Source organism: Camellia sinensis, chromosome 9 (genome assembly GCF_055761805.1).
Source record: "Camellia sinensis isolate YWXY chromosome 9, ASM5576180v1, whole genome shotgun sequence".
NCBI classification, from domain to species: domain Eukaryota; kingdom Viridiplantae; phylum Streptophyta; class Magnoliopsida; order Ericales; family Theaceae; genus Camellia; species Camellia sinensis.
In genome coordinates, this window is record NC_138969.1 from 183,942,306 (window position 1) to 183,961,923 (window position 19,618).

Sequence of the window (19,618 nt, forward strand, 5' to 3'; positions counted from 1 at the left end):
AACAGGAACACTTACTTGAACGGAGTGTTGGAGCATAAGAGCGTAATTCTCATACTCACTGAGCTCAGCATTTCGGTCCAAATCCTTCGGAAGGAGAAGGGCAGTGCTGAGGGCGACACCAACGTTGATATCGTCGGCACTTTCACTGGCCATAATAGGCCTATCCTTCAGAGTTAGTTGAGGGGCCCATGGAACGTCGGGCTTCTTGGACGCCGAGGTCGTCGCAGATGATGACCTCGGCTTTTTTGATTGAGTAGACCCTGAGGGTTGGGCCTCAGCAGCCCTCTTGGTGGAAGCAGAGGTTGATTTTTTGCTTTCTGCCAGCTGAGAAATAGGCAAAGCATCCTCAACCTCGGCGTCAGTAGCCTTGGCCATGGGCTGAGCCTTTTTTACTCTCTTCGGCTTTGGTGGGGGCATCGCATGCGTTGGTACAGCATCGGCGTCGGTTGGAAGGTCGGCAAGAAGATCTTGAACGACAGGCCTTGGACGAACCATCTCGGCAGTCTTTACAAGTCTTCGTCGACGTTTACGTTCTGGAATTGGTATTAAGTAGGGGGCCGAAGTAGATGGAAGATCGGCTGGGTCAGAGGTGGATCCTTGATCTGTTCGGGATGAAGACACGGTTACAGTTGTGGCAGTAGGAGGAGAAAGACTCTTTTTCTTCCTTTTTGGGACGTCGGGTAAAGTGGATTTGTATGTCGGAATGAAATTCAGCAACATGGGAGCCTTGCGCTTGTGGATAGGAAGACCAAGAAGCTTCTTTAAGTCTTTTCCATGGAAGAAGGAGTGACGGAAGTTCTTTGGTGGTTGATGAAGATCTGCAAGACAAGCAAACAGACATTAGAAACAGACAAACTTTTAAAGACTTAAATAAAAACAACTAAGTGTTGACACTGGGCTCTTACCCTTGCCTTCTTTAACTGATCGAGGAAGAGGGTAGAGATGAACATCTTCGTCTGGGCCAAATTCCCAGTTTCCCGAAGCGATAACAAAATCATCCCCAGCCCCCTTGTTAGAGTCTGGGAGGTCGGCTACAATTCTGAACTCGGTAGACCTCGGCTTAAGGTAATAAACAAAGCCCCTTTCCTTCAGGTTGAGGGGGCACATTGTATAACAGTACTGAAGGTCGGCCAGGGTGATCCTAAGATTCTCCTGCCTAGCTAAAGCTATAATACCATTAATCACCCTATAGGAGTTGATGGTAAGTTGCATGGGGTTCAGCTTGTAGAAATAAAGAACATCACGAAACAAGGGATCAAGTGGAAGCCGAAGTCCACATTCAGTAAAGGCAACTATAGGAAAGGGCATCGTATGGTCTGTGGGCATGATGGTATCATCATCCCCAGCTAGCTTAAGGTGAACATCGGCTGGGATAGAGAATTCCTGCCTAAAGTATTCGAGTTTTGTTGGGGTATTTACCCTATGCCTCCACATACCCATTACGTCGGCCTAAACAAAGAAGAGTGTGTTTCAGAAGATGAACGTTTTAGAAGGATTGCAAAAACCTCGACAAAGGCCTAAGAAAGGACTGATAAGGCTTGTTTCAGTTTTTCCTAAAACTTGAAGGTTCTACACACAAATCCCAAGCCTAAGAGCTATAAAGACCAAGATCGAAGGCACAGACCTGGGACAGATATGAAAAATAGAAAACAAAGACGAAGTTTCAGATTCAAGAACAAAGATGGGCTATCAGAAACACGAAGAATACAAAGGGATAAAGGTCAAGAATTATGGCAAGAAAAGTGTTGAAACAGTGCAAATGTTCAAAATGTAAGAGGAATCGAGCAACAAAGCAGTAATGGTAAAAACACATAAAAAGATTGGGAGTAAAGGGAACAAGGCCTTACCAGAACAAATGAAGTCGGAAAGAACGACGCCGAGAAATGGTAACGATTGCAGGCATGACGAAACGGAGGAAACTTCGCTAAGGTGAAAAGACAAAAAATCGCAGAGCTTCGAGTTAGAACAATGGCAGATTCGAAAGAGCTTTTGCAGAGAGAAAGAGCAAGAAATCAGAATGAAAAAGTGAAGAAAGAAAGAGGCAAGGAAAAGTTTTGTCAAAAACGTGAAACGGCGGCAAAAATAGGGCATTTATTACGCCTAGAGCAATGCACGCGTCAGACAGCGCAGACAAATGACAGATAGCTTTCAGGCGCGTCACAGACACGCTCCAATGAAGACAATACACGTGAAAAGAACGGTTAGATATGCATGACAGCTCATGCGCGTGGGAGAGTACGTTCGAAACCTTGTTCTCCGAAGAGAATACATCGGCTGGAAGTGGATTATCTCGGCTAAACAGGTTTTGAGCCATTACTCAGAAAAGAAATGTCGAAATATCGATATAGGTTCCATCACCTCAGAATGCCGAGGTAATAGAACCTAGGGGGCAGTTGTGGGGATATATTTTCTGAATACCAACACGTGGCATGGTGACGCCGACGTGTCAGCCGAGGTGCCACGTGTCATGGTAGTTAGGCCGAGATGATTTCAGAGTTGTCAAGGTTATCTCCGAAGATATCGGAATCCGAGATAAGCGAATAAGGGACAGGAGTCCTAAGATGAAGAGGGGACTTGGATTGAATATATTATAAAAGAGAGGCACCCCCGTGGGTCTAAGGTATGCAATTTATGTTTTGAGTATTAAGTTTAGCACCTGATTATCTTTGAGAGATATACTGACTTGATCGTCGGAGTGCCCCCGGGTGGAAGAACCACCGCCGGAGCCTTTTCTTTCTGTTACAGGTTGCTGAAGCCATCTATTCTGCCTGTGCTCTCCAGCTGGTTACTAAGCAGGCAGTGTGGTCAGATTTTCACCCACACAAATATGTATCATGACTAGCATGCCGATTTTGATGCCTTTATCAATAGCTTCCATACCAGTGGTAAACTAAATAAATTATTGAACAAAAAGATAACAAAATAAAATCCAATCTATAGCAGTACTTTGTTCAATACATCCCAGTCTGTGAATCCTTTTACGCTGTGTTTGGTTGGGAAATTTGGGAAGGGATTTGGAAAAGGAAAGGGAAAATGTGTGTGAAACTATGTGAAATGTAAGTATATTTTATTAACATTTCATCTACTTTTTCTCTTTCCTTTCCCAAATCCCCCAACCACACACAGCTTAGAGAACCAAAAAAATAAGAATATAATTGTAAAAGTCACCGGGGTGACACATTGGAAAGCGTTACCTCATTAACAGAGAGTGTGTTAACATTTGGTAAGGATTGAGCTGATTTCAATGTTAGTCTCCCAACGGAGAATGCTAGTCGTGTTGGTCGAGGAAGTGTCATGGTATCGCTTTCTAGCATCACAACTATAGATGACATAGTAGGCCTACTTGCTGGGTTTTCTTGTACACACAACAATCCGATATGGATGCACTTCAATGCTTCAACTGCCACACATGACTGCACCAGTAATGGATCTATCATCTCCAATCCTTGACCTTCACACCATAATTTCCATGCCTATGACATTGTTCCAAGTAATGAAGTTAAATCCATGATTGTTTCTTAACTATCCTTTCCCCCTCCACCCCCCCTCCTTAATTTAGAGAGATCTTAGAACTTACATAAGTAAGAAGGCTATAACCATGCTCAGAAAGATAAAAACCACCATTCCTTTTTCCACTTATTATCTCTAGCAGGAGAACTCCAAAACTGAAAACATCCGATTTAACAGAAAATAATCCTTCCATGGCATACTCTGGAGACATATATCCACTGTTGTACAAGAAGAAATCACAAATAATCAAGTGAGAGAGATATATATTTTAGAAACTCCATAATAATTGAGGGGATCCATTCTCAAACCCTCGATGCTTTTGCCTAACACTATAGAGACAATGATTATACTGAATACTAATATGTATGAAAGAGGCTTACTATGTTCCAACTACTCTATTTGTGTTTGCTTCACTTTGATTTCCACCAAATATCCTTGCCATTCCGAAGTTCGATATCTTGGGATTCATCTCATGATCTAGCAAAACATTGCTAGCTTTGAGGTCCCTGTGAATTATTTTAAGTCGGGAATCCTCATGGAGGTATAGAATGCCTCGAGCAATTCCATTAATAATGAGAATGCGTCTCTTCCAATCTAGTTTTGCACCTTTAGTCGAATCTAATAATGAAACGAACAACATTCAAGTTGATTATTGTCTTTAGTGATTGATTTTTGGAATAATTTTGGTTGCATTAAAATTAAAACAGTCCATACCAAAGATGAAAACATCTAAGCTTTTGTTGGGCATGTATTCATAGATGAGTAGTGATTCATTTCCCTCCAAGCAATAACCCAAGAGTCTAACGAGGTTCCTATGTTGTAGTCTTGCAATTAAAGTAACTTCATTCTTGAACTCTTGAAGTCCTTGTCCCGATGTTCTTGAGAGCCTCTTAACTGCAATTTCTTTGCCATCTGGCAATATACCCTGCAAATAGAGTTCAAGTCATGTCACCATATAAATGTGACAAGCAATGAATGATATCATCCATAGATTCATTATCAGTGCCATAAGTACCTTATAAACTGGACCAAATCCACCTTGTCCGAGCTTATTTTCTTCAGAAAAATGTTTTGTAGCTGCATGTATAAGATCTAACTTGATTGAAGGTAAGTCTTGCAATTTCACATGCTTCTCTCCTTGTAAATTACCACTATTGTAGTCACTGTCGAATCTTTCTCCTACCAAGTCTTGTGATTGAATTTCTGCATGAAAAAGAGAATTAGATGACATTAGGTTGTAATAGAATTCTTACAACAATTAGAAGACTGTAATTACCTTTCTTTGTTCTTGCTTTTCTCCTCTGGTAGTGGATGCAACAACCAAGTAGTCCTATCACTACGAATGCTGATACACTTATGCTGATGCTAAATGTCTTTCCTTTCCTTTCTTTCTTTCGTTCGCTTCCTTCTCAAAGAAAATGATCATCTTTTAACAACTATTTAAGTCATAGTCATTTCATTTTCAATGCTCAATAACAATAAAAATGAGCTAGTAGCTTTGTATCATTATTGTTAACCTTCTAGTTTTATTAGGTGTATGTTTTGACACCTTTCCTTTTGTTTTCTAGAATTCAAAGTCTATCTTAAATCAAATCTTCTACTTTTTGGTAATTTTTGGGTTTTCTTTATTATTCGTGTGCTTAGTAGGAAATTGTGGTCAATGGAGAGGTACTTAGGTATCAAGATGAGTGAGATTTTAAATTGAAGTCTATAAATAGGCGTTGACCTGAATTGTAATATAATTATTAACATACTAACCACTATTTATGTTACAAAATTAATAGCAAACTATATGGAAAATATAATTTAAAAATATGTAAATCGGTTTTGGGCACAACCAAAACTGAAATAAATTGACAAAATAACGTAACAAAACTTACAATACATAAATAGATAAAACCTGACCGAGTCGAGTGTGTGACACTCTTTCCTTAAGACAGATTTGTCCTCTTACCAGTGCTTAGGATTCAATGGACATCTATCTCTCTGAATACAACGATCCATGTCTTGCACTAGCAGCACTACTATTGCAAGCCTAGCGAACTTTACTATGCATGTACTTTCTTTATAGAAAAATTAGACTCAAGAAAATATGAAGAATAAATGCAAAGATGAAGAAGAAAATGACTAATCTCTTTTTAATTGATGTAAGAGAGATGGAATTTATAGACTTCTATATGACTCTTTGGAAATGTTGTGACCCTTCAAAAGACACACCTATTTAACTCAAAAGACACAACCATTGGAGTAAATTTTAATTCAAATTTTCCAACAATCCCCCACATGAATGAAATTTACAGAAAGGACATGCAAAAAACATCTAGACAAAGAGAGAGTACATTAAGGAAATACCCTGCATCGGGATAGGTAGCTTTCGGCTTTTAACCTTTTTTAGTGAAAGCCTATCGGACTTACTAGCTAATCAGTGGACGTGATGCCTTGAACTGTTCAACCGTTTGTGTAAGCCAAGACAATAGAATTTACACAAAATATCTCCAAACACAGCTTGGTTCTCACGGTTGTGCCTGTTTTGGCCTTGGGCATGTCCTGGTGTTTCGTGAGTGCTTTAGAGAATTTTGCCTTATCAATTCTCATAGAAGCGGCCCAATCACACTCATATGGGTGATCCTTATTTCGAGTCTCTTAAATACTCCTCTTGAAAGATACTCGTCTAGGGTTTTCAAGATATAAGTGATCATTAAAAGCATAACTTACCTTAAGTTCCTTGCATACAACACATGTTGCAGATATCACTCTCATCATAGGAATGGATAGGAGTTATAGACTCCTTTAACGATTTCTGGCGAGCCACACATAACTTAGTTGTCCCTTTGAACTTAGTTCTTAGTATCTGTAATAGGCGTTAATCACATTCCCCTTGATGAACTTTCCCTCATTTGCTCTCTGGTCAAACTTTTTGTTTAGCAGCTGCTATTTTCTGTTTGACCTTCTCAATTAGATATCATTGAGTAGTTAGTGAATCTATTATATTATCCTTAGACAATATTAACAGCTAAAAGCAAATTTCATACGGTATTAAGTCTTTGATTACATCGAGACTTACTGTTACTCTACGTCACTCCTATTTTTCAAATTTAAATAATAAATATAGAGTAGTTCTTTAGGAGTTAATGAAACCATTTTTGTTTCTACTCCAACTTTGTCCTATAGAAAGAATTGAGATTCTTTGTGAACCTATTATCGGAACCGTTACTTTGGTAAAATTCTCCAAGCTCTCCCACATTTGAAGCATTCTAAGGAAACTTAATTTCTCTTGTTGATATAAAATTACACAAAAATATTAATACACCCCCCATAATTCTGAGGTAAATCAGAACATTTAATTAGCGTGCTTGAACAAGATGTAAATTGCTTGGTGAATATAATCACAATACTAATTTGTCTAAAATACAAATAGACTTCATAACTTCCTTTTGCAGTGAAAAGGAAGAATGGCTAATACTGGTAGTGGCTACAACACTTTGTCAAATAACATTTCTTTAGCCATGCATTATTTCTTTTGTTTACTGCAGCCTTTAATTCCAATCTCAACATGGAATATAAACATCACTATATAATTACATTTTACATCTTATTTGTCTTATCTAGTATTGGTGACTACGTCGACGATTACGAAAGCGTCTTTCACCCATGAAATATTTTAACTCATGTAATATTTCATTACGGAGTTATCGGTCACCACACCAATTTCAGTCATTATTCCAAAGAATAGTTAGAATTCTTCTTATGTCAAAACACATAAGTTCACATTTTTATCAACACTTTGATAAAAAAAAAATTGACATTCATATATAATACACCATATACCAAATCGATATATCAATATATCAATTAATAACATCATATCACAAAAAATTGTAAACATTAATTATCAACTCTATAACAAATGTAGGCATGGACACAAATAAATTAAAATTTCCAACACTGAAAACTAGTCAAAACTGTTAAAATTAGTTTCTAAAAACAATTCCAGAACTGAAAATCAGAAAACAAATTTAAACAAAAATATTCAGAACTGGAAATACAGAAAAACAGTTTATAACGTGACCAACATGTCCGGACTAACAATCACTGTCATATCTATTAACTCATATTGATGATGAGTTTGCATTTTGAAAAATTCAAGAAAAATCTGTGACAAAAATACCATGTCACTCCATCTCTTTTGTTACAAGAGACTGATCTTCAATTCTAAGAGATAAACACCCACCAAGAGTAATCTTCATTTACTCTAAGCCAAAGTTTTAATGCTAAGTATTTAAACAGGCGCCTATGTATACTTTCAAATAACCGGATACCCACTTTAATATATAAACTAACCATTCTTGCTAACTTTGAGAAATTAAATTGTGGGACTCAAACAATCAATATTTTAGATATTTAGAATTATTACTTTCTTATATCATAAGTTTCATAATTTGTGCTTGTATTTGTTTTGAAACATAAATTGACCAATCAATATAAAAATTTTCATTCAAATACCAGATACATAAATTAGAAATTCTAATTTATTTACTCAGAAAATTTACCAAGTATATTACATTTACTCTATATTTTCTCAACTTCAAGAGATCACAAACCAAAAATAATATTTTGATTTTGATAATTAAAATCATAAATTGATTTTAAAATACATTCCTGAAACTTCCACAAATATTATACACTCTTGTGGGTCTTTTTTTTTTTTTTCTTAAATCCAAAAGAAGGATTTTAAATTAAATAAACATAACAGTGGGGCCAACCCATTAAACTAAAATCTGGGGGGAAATTAAAATTAAACCCAAAAAAAAAAAAAAAAATCCAAGTTTAAAAAATTAAACCAAAAAGTCAAAGTTAGACCAAAAAATTAAACTACACCAACTTAACCATAAGTTAGTCCCCAGATATAACTAGGCATATATTTGGGTTCATTTGTAGTTAAGTTTTTTTTTTTTTTTTTAAAAAAAAAAAAAAAACGAAATCTCGTTGCCTGCCAGGTTAACGTTACTGCCAAACAACACGTTGGTCTTTGAGCGTACAAGCGTCCAAACGAGACCGTACACACACATTCATCTCCCAATTCGGCCTCAACGGCATCCCCTTATTCTCATCATCAATCATCTTCATCAGAAAGAATTTTAATACAGGAATGAAGTAAAAAGTTCAACCATTAAAGATATCCCTCAAAAAACAGATGCCATGATAGCTAAACTGCTAACGTGCCATTTGATATCCCTCTAGTACCAAGACCACCACTATATATCAAATTGATATTATGTGCAGAAACATCAAGCTATTATCACTGTGAGTAATATTAGGAATCATGAAAAAAATATTATGAAATGTATTATGAAAAATTTTCATTCTTTGATTAATGTTGATTAGTGTGTGGTGTTTTATTGTATGTATAATTCAAAGGTGGAGAAGCTTTCATGATCATCTTTATGATATTTTTTTCATGATCCCTACCATTAGTCACTGACTGTCGAGGAAAGTTTAGCATGACAATTATCACACAACCCACTTTAAGCAAAAAAGTTCACAATAATGAAGAACAGATTAGTGGGGGACTCTGTAGGGTTCGGGGGAAGGCACCGGAAACTCATCGTCGAACACAAGGGCTCATATTAGTGGACTCTATTCCAACCCAAATGTAGAGTCACTTTGGTCATATGATTAAAAGGAGAGTGACAGAGATCTTCATCAGATTGTTATCTCAAAAACTTCTCAGGGTTTGGTATCGCAGTCATACAAAATCTGTATCTAAATTCGTCAAAATCCGATACCTTTGTCGAGATCTGACACCATCGCCAGAAGAACACAAAGCCTTCTTCCTACAAAAGATTATAAATCAAAGGACCAACCTGTAACCGATCGGTGTTCAGAGATCGTCGGCTTTGGACATGATCGAGAGCCGACTCGGTCTCGGCTAAAATTCATCTCTTCGTTTCTGCTGATGCGACGATGGCCGAATCAAATGCGCTAACGCTCGCTTCCATAGATCGTCTTCGACTGTTCCAATTCGAACGAGTGAGTTCATCATTGCTGATCTGATTGCAATTCTCATGAAGACTATACCGGAACGATCGCGGATGATTCGTCGGCGAAACCACATAAACAAATTCTATCTAAACCAAATGTGATTTGGACTGAAACAACAAATTATGTTAACCAAACCAAACAAATAGAAATGTGTAATTTGTAATTATTCATATGAAGGCAAAATTTTGCTTTTACAGAAAGAACAAGAAGATACCAGTAAAATAGATCTATTGATTTAATATTTGACAACAAAATCAACCAATTGACTCACAATACAAATTTTTTCAAACAGACTATTTTAGTAAGGATATACAGTAGTACATGATAGATTCAAAATCACTTATAATGGAAACAAATTCTGCAATCTTTTATTTTCCATGTATATATACAAACATAACAAAAGTTATGTCTCAAACCAAACCATTTGGTTTAAAAAGAAATATGAAAGTACACTGATTAAAAGTCAACTGGAGAATACAAAATAAACTTCTAGAAATAGATACAAGGAAGAAGTTATTCTCCTAAAATAGAAACGAATTCTATTGGTACAAACATGGTAATGAACAACATACCAAGACATAGAATCTGACTTAATCACATATTCAAGTAGGAAAAATATTTGAATTAGAATGGAATTGATAACAGTAACAAACTAGAGATTCAAACGTCTGTAACAGACTTTAACTGCTATTGTTCATTATAGCCAGAAAACACACTGATTAATCAAATTATATAAATGTGTGGGAAATTTTCCGACCACACTTCCAACTCAGTAATTCAGCTGGAGAGCACTGGCAGAATAGATGGCACCTGACTGACCTGCAACAGAAATATAAGAATCCCGCGGTGGTTCGTCCACCCGGGGGCACTCCGACGATCAAGTCAGTATATCTCTCAAAGATAATCAATTATTCAACTCACAAGCTTGAGCCTAAAAAGCATACCTTAGACCTATGGGGGTGCCTCTCTTTTATAGCCAACATAAACCTAGTCCCAATAGAAGCCTAACTTCTATGGACTCAGGATTACTACTAATCTTGGACTCCCAATAAGATTAGGATAAACTCTCTAAGAGTCTTATCTTAATACAAACTGAAGTCTTCTCTCATTCTAGGACTCTTGTCCCTCATCCAGGTTGAGTTCCCTTTTCATTCTAGGACTCTTGTCTCTTATCCATTTATCTCGGATTTCGATATCTTCGGAGATAACCTTGGCTTTGCCGAGATCACCTTAGCGTCACGACCAGGACACATGGCACCTCGGCTGACACGTCGGCGTCACCTTGCCACGTGTTGGTACTCAGAAAATATATCCCCATAACTGCCCCCTAGGTTCTATTACCTCGGCATTCTGAGGTGATGGAACCTACACTGTTCGTTCATCTGTGCCCCTCTGTCCGAGATCAAACTCGCCGACCTCAAAGTTCCCTGGACTTTACTGTCCACTGGTGTCAAGAATCAAGTTTCATGCTTTCCAAGCTGTTTGAAATCGCACCTCCTAGCCGAGGTTCTGGTTCCATTAATTCGTAAACTCCAAGAGCTTTGCAACTACTCCACTCACACTCTCTGGTGAGTTCCTGATTTCCAGTCATCTATTTGACTTCGGCGATTTTCATATCGACGTTCATTTCACTTTGCAGGTTCATAAACTCTTTACTTGCTATTAAGCTCAATCTTTCATAACTCTTCTGAATCTGTTTACTTGCCATCTGTTGCCTTCTATTTTCGTCTGTCTTCAAGTTTTGAATTGTTTGAATGCCTGGCACTGTTCTTGTCATATCCGCTTTCTGTTGCTAGCATCGTGTCTGGGTCATTACTTTCTTGTTCTTCACATACTTAGTGCCTGTGCACTTGGCATTATTCTTGAACTTTGTCGTCTTCTTGACTATTTTTCTCTTTTTTCATTCAATCCTCTAGCTTTTTCTCTTTCTAGCTCTTTTGCTTAAATCCGTCATTGTTCCAAGCTTTCAAGCTTCTGCAACTGTCTTCGTTCCTCTCCTCCGGTAAAGCTTACGTCATTCTGTCATTGTCGTCAGACTTCGGCAATTCTCATTCCGGCTTCCCTCTTTTTGGTAAGCCACTGTTCCTCCTGGTTTTATTTCTTGTTGCTTTCCAAGAAGCTTTGCTTCATTGTTAATCACCATTGCTGTTTTACCCGTTGTTTCCAAATCATCTTCTTGAATACACACTGTTCACACATCTGTTGATTTCTGCCACTGTTCTTGGCTTGACACACTTGTGCAATCTTTTTGTCTTGATTTCCTGATAGCTTCATCACCATTCTTGATTACGAATTACATTCTTGTTTTTGTTTTCTGTGTCTTTTTCTAGATTCTTGCTTTCAATCCTTGCCTTCAAACTCCGAGGTGCCAATCGCCGAGAAGAGCCTTGATCAAACTCTTCGGGAGATCGATGCTGAGCACGAGGCCGAGAAGGCTGCTGAGAAGTTTTCCCAACTGTCTTCTATATCCTGCCATTGATGCCGAGTAGTTTTGTTTCCTTCTTTTACTCCTTGTACCTTGTACCTTGTACTTTGTCCGTCTTTGTATACTTTTAATCCGGCCGACGTGCCATTTTTGTAGTCTGAATAATTTATTTTTCAATATTCAGGCCGAAGTGCCTTCTTTCTTCTTTAAATGCATTTCTCTGATTTCTTCTTTGAATGTATGTCTTCTTTTTTCTGCTATTGTATGATTCTATACTTAGAATAATTTGTATGTCTTCAAAGTACACCTTGACTGTGCAATCTCTTCGGGTAAAATACCTCTGTCATAACTTCTAATCTTGCTCATCTCGGCCTTGTCCTAACACTTGAAAATATTGTAACAAATATTTTCACAAGTGTTGCTTAGGACTTGTCACTTTCTCAATGTCTTCTATCAAGACTTCAGTTTTCCATATTTCAAGTTTTGACAACCTGGTAGTCTCGGCAAGTACGCAGATATTGCTTGAACTTGACTTTAACTTGTAAATTTTTCTCAAAAATTTCAACAAGTGTTTAACCATCATCCTTTATCATAACCTCGGCTTAACTTCAGCTTGTAAATTTTTCTCAAAATTTTAACAAGTGTTAAACCATCTTCCTTTATCATAACCTCGGTTTAATTATAACTTGTAAATTCACACAGAATTTCAACAAGTGTTTAAACCAATCTTCTTCCAATACGACCTCGGTTTAACTTCAACTTGTAAATTCACATAGAATTTCAACAAGTGCTAAATATCACATCGATTTAACTTCAACTTGTAAATTACAGAATTTCAACAAGTGTTAAACATGACCTCGGTTTAACTTCAACTTGTAAATTCACACAGAATTTCAACAAGTGTTAAATATCACATCGGTTTAACTTCAACTTGTAAATTCACACAGAATTTCAACAAGTGCTAAACATGACATCGGTTTAACTTCAACTTGTAAATTCACACAGAATTTCAACAAGTGTTTAAATATCACATCGGTTTAACTTCAACTTGTAAATTCACACAAAATTTCAACAAGTGTTAAATATCATCTCGGTTTAACTTCAACTTGTAAATTCACACAGAATTTCAACAAGTATTAAACATCATCTCGATTTAACTTCAACTTGTAAATTCACACAGAATTTCAACAAGTGTTTAAATATCACATCAGTTTAACTTCAACTTGTAAATTCATACAGAATTTCAACAAGTGTTAAACATCATCTCGGTTTAACTTCAACTTGTAAATTCACACAAAATTTCAACAAGTGTTAAATATCACATCGGTTTAACTTCAACTTTTAAATTCACACAGAATTTCAACAAGGGTTAAACATCATCTCGGTTTAACTTCAACTTGTAAATTCACACAGAATTTCAACAAGTGTTAAATATGATCTCGGTTTAACTTCAACTTGTAAATTCACACAGAATTTCAAGAAGTGTTAAACATCATCTCGGTTTAACTTCAACTTGTAAATTCACACAGAATTTCAACAAGTGTTAAATATGATCTCGGTTTAACTTCAACTTGTAAATTCACACAGAATTTCAACAAGTGTTAAACATCATCTCGGTTTAACCAACTTGTAAATTGCTACAAATTTCAACAAGTGGTAAACATCATATCGGTTTAACCAACTTGTAAATTGCTACAAATTTCAACAAGTGGTAAACATCATATCGGTTTGACCAACTTGTAAATTGCTACAAATTTCAACAAGTAGTAAACATCATCTCAGTTTAACCAACCTATAAATTGCTACAAATTTCAACAAGTGGTAAACATCATATCGGTTTAACCAACTTGTAAATTGCTACAAATTTCAATAAGTGGTAAACATCATCTCAGTTTAACCAACCTGTAAATTGCTACAAATTTCAACAAGTGGTAAACATCATATCGGTTTAACCAACTTGTAAATTGCTACAAATTTCAACAAGTGGTAAACATTATCTCGGTTTAACCAACTTGTAAATTGCTACAAATTTCAACAAGTGGTAAACATCATATCGGTATAACCAACTTGTAAATTGCTACAAATTTCAACAAGTGGTAAACATATTCTTCTTCTCTCTGCCCCCTGCATGGCTTCCACATACTCTTTTGCGAACCTTATAAAAGGTCTTCAATCTGGCTAACTGCAATCCAACCATGTGTGTTTTCTTTTTTATCTTCTGGGATCTAAGATTTGCTCATTGAGCTCTTCTCTTTTCGGACTTAAGTGCCGAGATCTTGTCAGCTAGAATCTTGGATCTGCTCACTCAGGTTGAGCTCTTCTCTTCTCGGACCTACTCATCTAGGCCGAGATCATGTCTTCTAGGATCCGGGATCTGCTCACTTAGGTTGAGCTCTCGTCTTCTCGGGCCTACTTGTCTAGGCTGAGATCATGTCTTCTCGGATCCGGGATCTAGGATCTGGAATCCGAGATCTGCTCACTCAGGATGAGTTCTTCTATACTTGAATGTTATCTCCTTGGGAGCACTCATGCCCCCTGTCTTTGCATCCCTTCTGGAAAGGTCTTCGTTCCTTCGCAAGTATCTATCCTTCCATACCTGGAGGTCATCTTCGTTGTAGTATCCGCTTTGATCTGTTGTCTTTGGTGCATCACCTTCCTGGCCGGCGTCTTTCACTCTGTGACTCTGGTCACGAGTTTCTGTGTTGCTATTGTCCCCTTCAATGTCGAGGTTGATAGATCTCTCATTCCCAGCAGGAGCGTTGTCTCCAGTCTGATCCTTTTGTCCGTCATTGGCCATCTATTCTTCTTTCTTTTATTGGCCATCTATTCTTCTTTCTTTCCCACAGACGGCGCCAAATTGTGTGGAAAATTTTCCGACCACGCTGCCAACTCAGTAATTTAGCTGGAGAGCACTGGCAGAATAGATGACACCTGACTGACCTGCAACAGAAATATAAGAATCCTGCGGTGGTTTGTCCACCCGGGGGCACTCCGACGATCAAGTCAGTATATCTCTCAAAGATAATCAATTATTCAACTCACAAACTTGAGCCTAAAAAGCACACCTTAGACCCATGGGGGTGCCTCTCTTTTATAGCCAACATAAACCTAGTCCCAATAGAAGCCTAACTTCTATGGACTCAGGATTACTGCTAATATTGGACTCCCAGTAAGATTAGGATAAACTCTCTAAGAGTCTTATCTTAATGCAAACTGAAGTCTTCTCTCATTCTAGGACTCTTGTCCCTCATCCAGGTTGAGTTCCTTTTTCATTCTAGGACTCTTGTCCCTTATCCACTTATCTCGGATTTCAATATCTTCGGAGATAACCTCGGCCTTGCCGAGATCACCTCGGCGTCACGACCAGGACACGTGGCACCTCGGCTGACACGTCGGCGTCACCTTGCCACGTGTTGGTACTCAGAAAATATATCCCCACAATAAACCATGTGAAAGTAGTAAAAACGCAAATAATTCTATCTATTAAACTGCAATCTATCATATTGTATTCTGTGTGAAAAAACTAGAAATCCCCTAGATGTTGATTTGTGATTATGTAACAATTTTAAGCAGAATATAACAATCCCAATCAAACAATCAAGACAAAGAGACACAGTGATTTAACGTGGAAAAAACCACAATTGGACACCTCCAACTGTGATCAAAAAACCACGGGCAACAGCCACAAGACAATCCACTAAGAAGAATTAAAGGAATTACACAGGTATACTCTCAATTACCTAGCGAATCCACAACGCCTAATTGAACCAACCTTTATGTGCCTCTTCCAACCCCATCTTCACCACGGAATTGTCTTTCTGATGAGCCACTCCGGATTCCACCAAAGCTTCAGGCTCGAATTCTTCAGAATCCACAACTGAAGAATAACTCTCTCTTTTGTAGAACAAAACAAACCTTTGATGTACTCTCTTTAGATCATGAGTTGAATACTCAATAAAAACATCAAAGAAAACTCCCAAAGTATCCCCAGATATAAACCCTAGAAACCAAAAAGAAGATCTGGAGAGGTTCACCTCAAAATCTGACCCAATAAGCGAATTTATAGAATCTGTCCCGCGATCTCCGCTCGAGCTCAACACAGCCCGCTCGAGCGGACTGACCAAAAACTGCGTGCGAACAAACAGAGATGCGCTCGAGCGTAGGAGAATCCGCTTGAGCGTAAAATCACACCTTCCAGTATTTTTACAGGCGACTGCAGAGATGCTGAGAGCTTCCAATCCCCGCTCGAGCGTCACTTTCCCCGCTCGAGCGGGAAGGCCAAAAATGGAAAAACTGGAAAAATATAACATGCTCGGACAGGCAACTTTGAATGCATTTTTGCATTTTGCTTCGGGGGCGCTGCCCCTCGACCCCGCCGTGGCGCTGCCCCGGACCCGCCAAGGGGCGCTGCCCCCTGGACCCCCGCGAGCTGACCGGGCAGCTCGATCCCCGTCATAATCAGCGAAGTGGCAATCTTGAAAGCTTTATCATCACAAACTTCTCTGAAATGCTTGATTCGGGTTGGATTCGCATCTAACAACTTATAGCCTCACTGAAATAAAAATGCGAATAAAATTACAACTCAAAGGAGTTTTGTCAAACGGGATTGCCAAGAAATAAAACCTAACACTGTGTATAAAACAGAAACAGTTCTAACTTGTCATAACCCATCAGTAAACCACAAATTCAAAAATGATTCCATTAATAGAATGTTGCCATTAATCAAACAAAGTCAAATCATACTATTTATTCAAAAACAAATATCATCTAAATTACCAAAATGAGAAATGCATTTTTGAATCAATTCAAAACATTGAATTATTCATGATATTCATAAATAGAAACAAGTTTTAGAAAAGATACTGAGACAACATATACATTTACTAAAACACAATTTGGACAAAAGCAATCAATTATATTTCTCCAAAAACCGACTCTGTCTTAAGATTGTTAGAAAATTAATACCAAACTATATGGAAAATATAATTTAAAAATATGTAAATTATTTTTGGGCACAACCAAAACTGAAATAAATTGACAAAATAACGTAACAAAACTTACAACACATAAATAGATAAAACCTAATCGAGTCGAGTGTGTTAGGATACAATGGACATATCTCTCTCACCGGTGCTTAGGATTCAATGGACGTATCTCTCTCAAGATACAACGATCAATGTCTTGCACTAGTAGCACTACTATTGCAAGCCTAGCAAACTTTACTATGCATGTACTTTCTTTATAGAAAAATTAGACTCTAGAAAATATGAAGAATAAATGTAAAGATGAAGAAGAAACTGACTAATCTCTTTTTAATTGAAGTGAGGGAGATGGAATTTATAAACTTCTATGTGACTCTTCGGAAAGGTTGTGACCCTTCAAAAGGACACACCTTTTTAACTCAAAAAACATAACTATTGGAGTAAATTTTAATTCAACATTTCCAACATTTTATGCTTAAAAAAAAAAAAAAGGAAATTGTGATTTTTTCCTAATAGCATAGGTCTTGATTTTATTATAAATAAATCATGTGTTTACGAATAGCTTGCCAAGGAAATGGTTGCCAATTGGCAACCCCATGGATATCCTTTGCCCTTTTCTTGTTTGAGATGCTCTGTTTTCTGGTTTGTACCCTTCGGGCAATTTCTCTTGTATATATATATTTATCATTTTGGTCCTTATAATATCAGTTGACTCGAATTTGATTTAGTCTAATTGATTATAATTATTAATGTTTTTTAATGAAAAATGTGTATATGAGTAGATCATGCATTTATAGGTAAAATTATAAATTTATTTAACTTAGTGAATTAATCTCAACAAACTCAATAGCAAATTTTTTTTTAAAAAAATCCGGAATTATTGATTGGATCAAATTAATACAAAATCTAAAATTACGAATAAAAATTGAGTGAATTGAAATAATTGGGACCTAAATGACACGACGATTAAAATACAAAGACTACCTATGTAATTCATCCTTATTTTTATTATTACAATCAAGATTTGGTTACAAATTCGTTGATGCTACAAATAATAATTTGTTTGGTAAAGTAGGGGAGAAAAAAATGATTGTTTCTTTTATCTTGGTGAGAAAATAAATAATAAATTAACTGAGTTTTCTCACTAATGTTTGGATACGGAAGGCAATATCGGTATAAAAAAAAAAAAAAAAAAAAAACCCCAATTAATTAGATATAATATAAGAGAATTCATTTTCTTTCTATTGTTCATATTTTTCTTACAATTTCTCACCTATTTGTAAATCAAAGATGAGGGAGAATTCTTTATCTCATCATTTTCATCATAATTCATCAAATCGCTCAATTTTAAATTTAAAATAATAATAATAATAATTGGGGTTTACCTGGACTGCTTGTAGGGCCCGGAGGAGGAGGAGGAAGGGCTGATGGCGGCGGTGGTGCAGTGGCGGTGACGTTGTAGAAAGGGTATAACTCATACCTAATATTACAACTCGGAAGCAGAAGCCTCGCACCCAGATTTCCACCACAGCAAGCAGAAAAATTTGAGAAAGCTTCGCGAAGGCAAGTATCGCAATTCGAAACAGTCAAGTCCGGTGTGCACTGCGCTAGGCTGTACACCGTCTGAAGCACTGAGAAATTAGCTTCCCTGGTCGCAAACTTCTTACCAGACTCACTATTCGAAGCCCGAGTTACTATGTCATCCAAAACCCCTCCCAAGACTTCCATGAAATGGGTTTGGTCCGTTACGTTCTGTGTATTCCTAAGAATGACCCAAAGCGATTGATCAGAAACGGAGAAGGACAAGGGCTGGTTTGAGTAGTGCAACATGCACTCATCGTACCAAATTGTGACAACCTTCGACGTGGGACACCCTTGTACTACTTCGTTAGTAGCAGTCACCACACAGTCCTGACAAATGTCAGCGGAAACATCGCCGCGACAGAGAAAGAGACCGTTAGCTATGTCAGGGGCGGTGCTGCCAGCTTGGGAGTAATCAAAGCCATTGTTGGCGTTGAAACCTGAGATGGACAGACGAGAGAAAATGGTATTGAGGTTGGATTGGTATGTGCTGTTAGGAGTGTAAGTGGTTGTATTTGGGCAATAAGAATGTAAGTTGGGGTTGCTTTGATTCTGAGGCTAAGCAAGGAAAGTATGCAAAAGAACAGAAGGACTCCGGAGATATTGAACGACGGAGCTCCGATCCAAGGCATACTGGTTCCGTTTATCAAAATCAAATTTCATATTCATATTCAGATTCAGATTCAGATTCAGATTTCAGATGCAATGGTTAGGAAATGAGTGGAGAAGATGAAAACCATTCCCATAGCTCCCACAACCTAGGAAGCACGGATACGGATATGGATACGGATACGGATACGGAATACGGGTATAATACGATACGGATACGGCGATACGACAAAATTTGAAAAAGTAGGATACTGATACGGCGGTGATACATTCATAAAAAATATTAATTTTATAATTTTTAGTAATGTAGCATACATAAAAATAAAACTTCAACAATTTTTAATAATGTAGCATACATAAAAATAAAACTTAAAGCAAAAGATTTCAACAATTTCAACAATATAGCATCACCCATAACAACCATAATGCAATTCAAATTAAGGGTGAAAAAATTTACAAAGTTCATTTA

At 37.3% G+C, this 19,618-nt stretch overlaps 1 protein-coding gene and 1 pseudogene across 1 annotated transcript; both read right to left on the minus strand.

Moving 5' to 3' along the window:
* Window positions 1-2,824: 2,824 nt before the first annotated feature.
* On the minus strand, window positions 2,825-19,295 carry LOC145798882 (G-type lectin S-receptor-like serine/threonine-protein kinase B120). The gene is made up of 6 exons (XM_082888167.1): window positions 18,345-19,295; window positions 4,526-4,915; window positions 4,225-4,435; window positions 3,891-4,128; window positions 3,578-3,728; window positions 2,825-3,473 (listed from the first exon to the last, which is right to left on the minus strand). The coding sequence occupies exons 2-6, from the start codon at window positions 4,739-4,741 to the stop codon at window positions 3,165-3,167; spliced, it is 1,125 nt and encodes a 374-aa protein (XP_082744293.1). The 5' UTR covers window positions 4,742-4,915; window positions 18,345-19,295; the 3' UTR covers window positions 2,825-3,164.
* Window positions 18,219-19,203, minus strand: LOC145799978 (cysteine-rich receptor-like protein kinase 25 pseudogene; annotated as a pseudogene).
* Window positions 19,296-19,618: the final 323 nt, after the last annotated feature.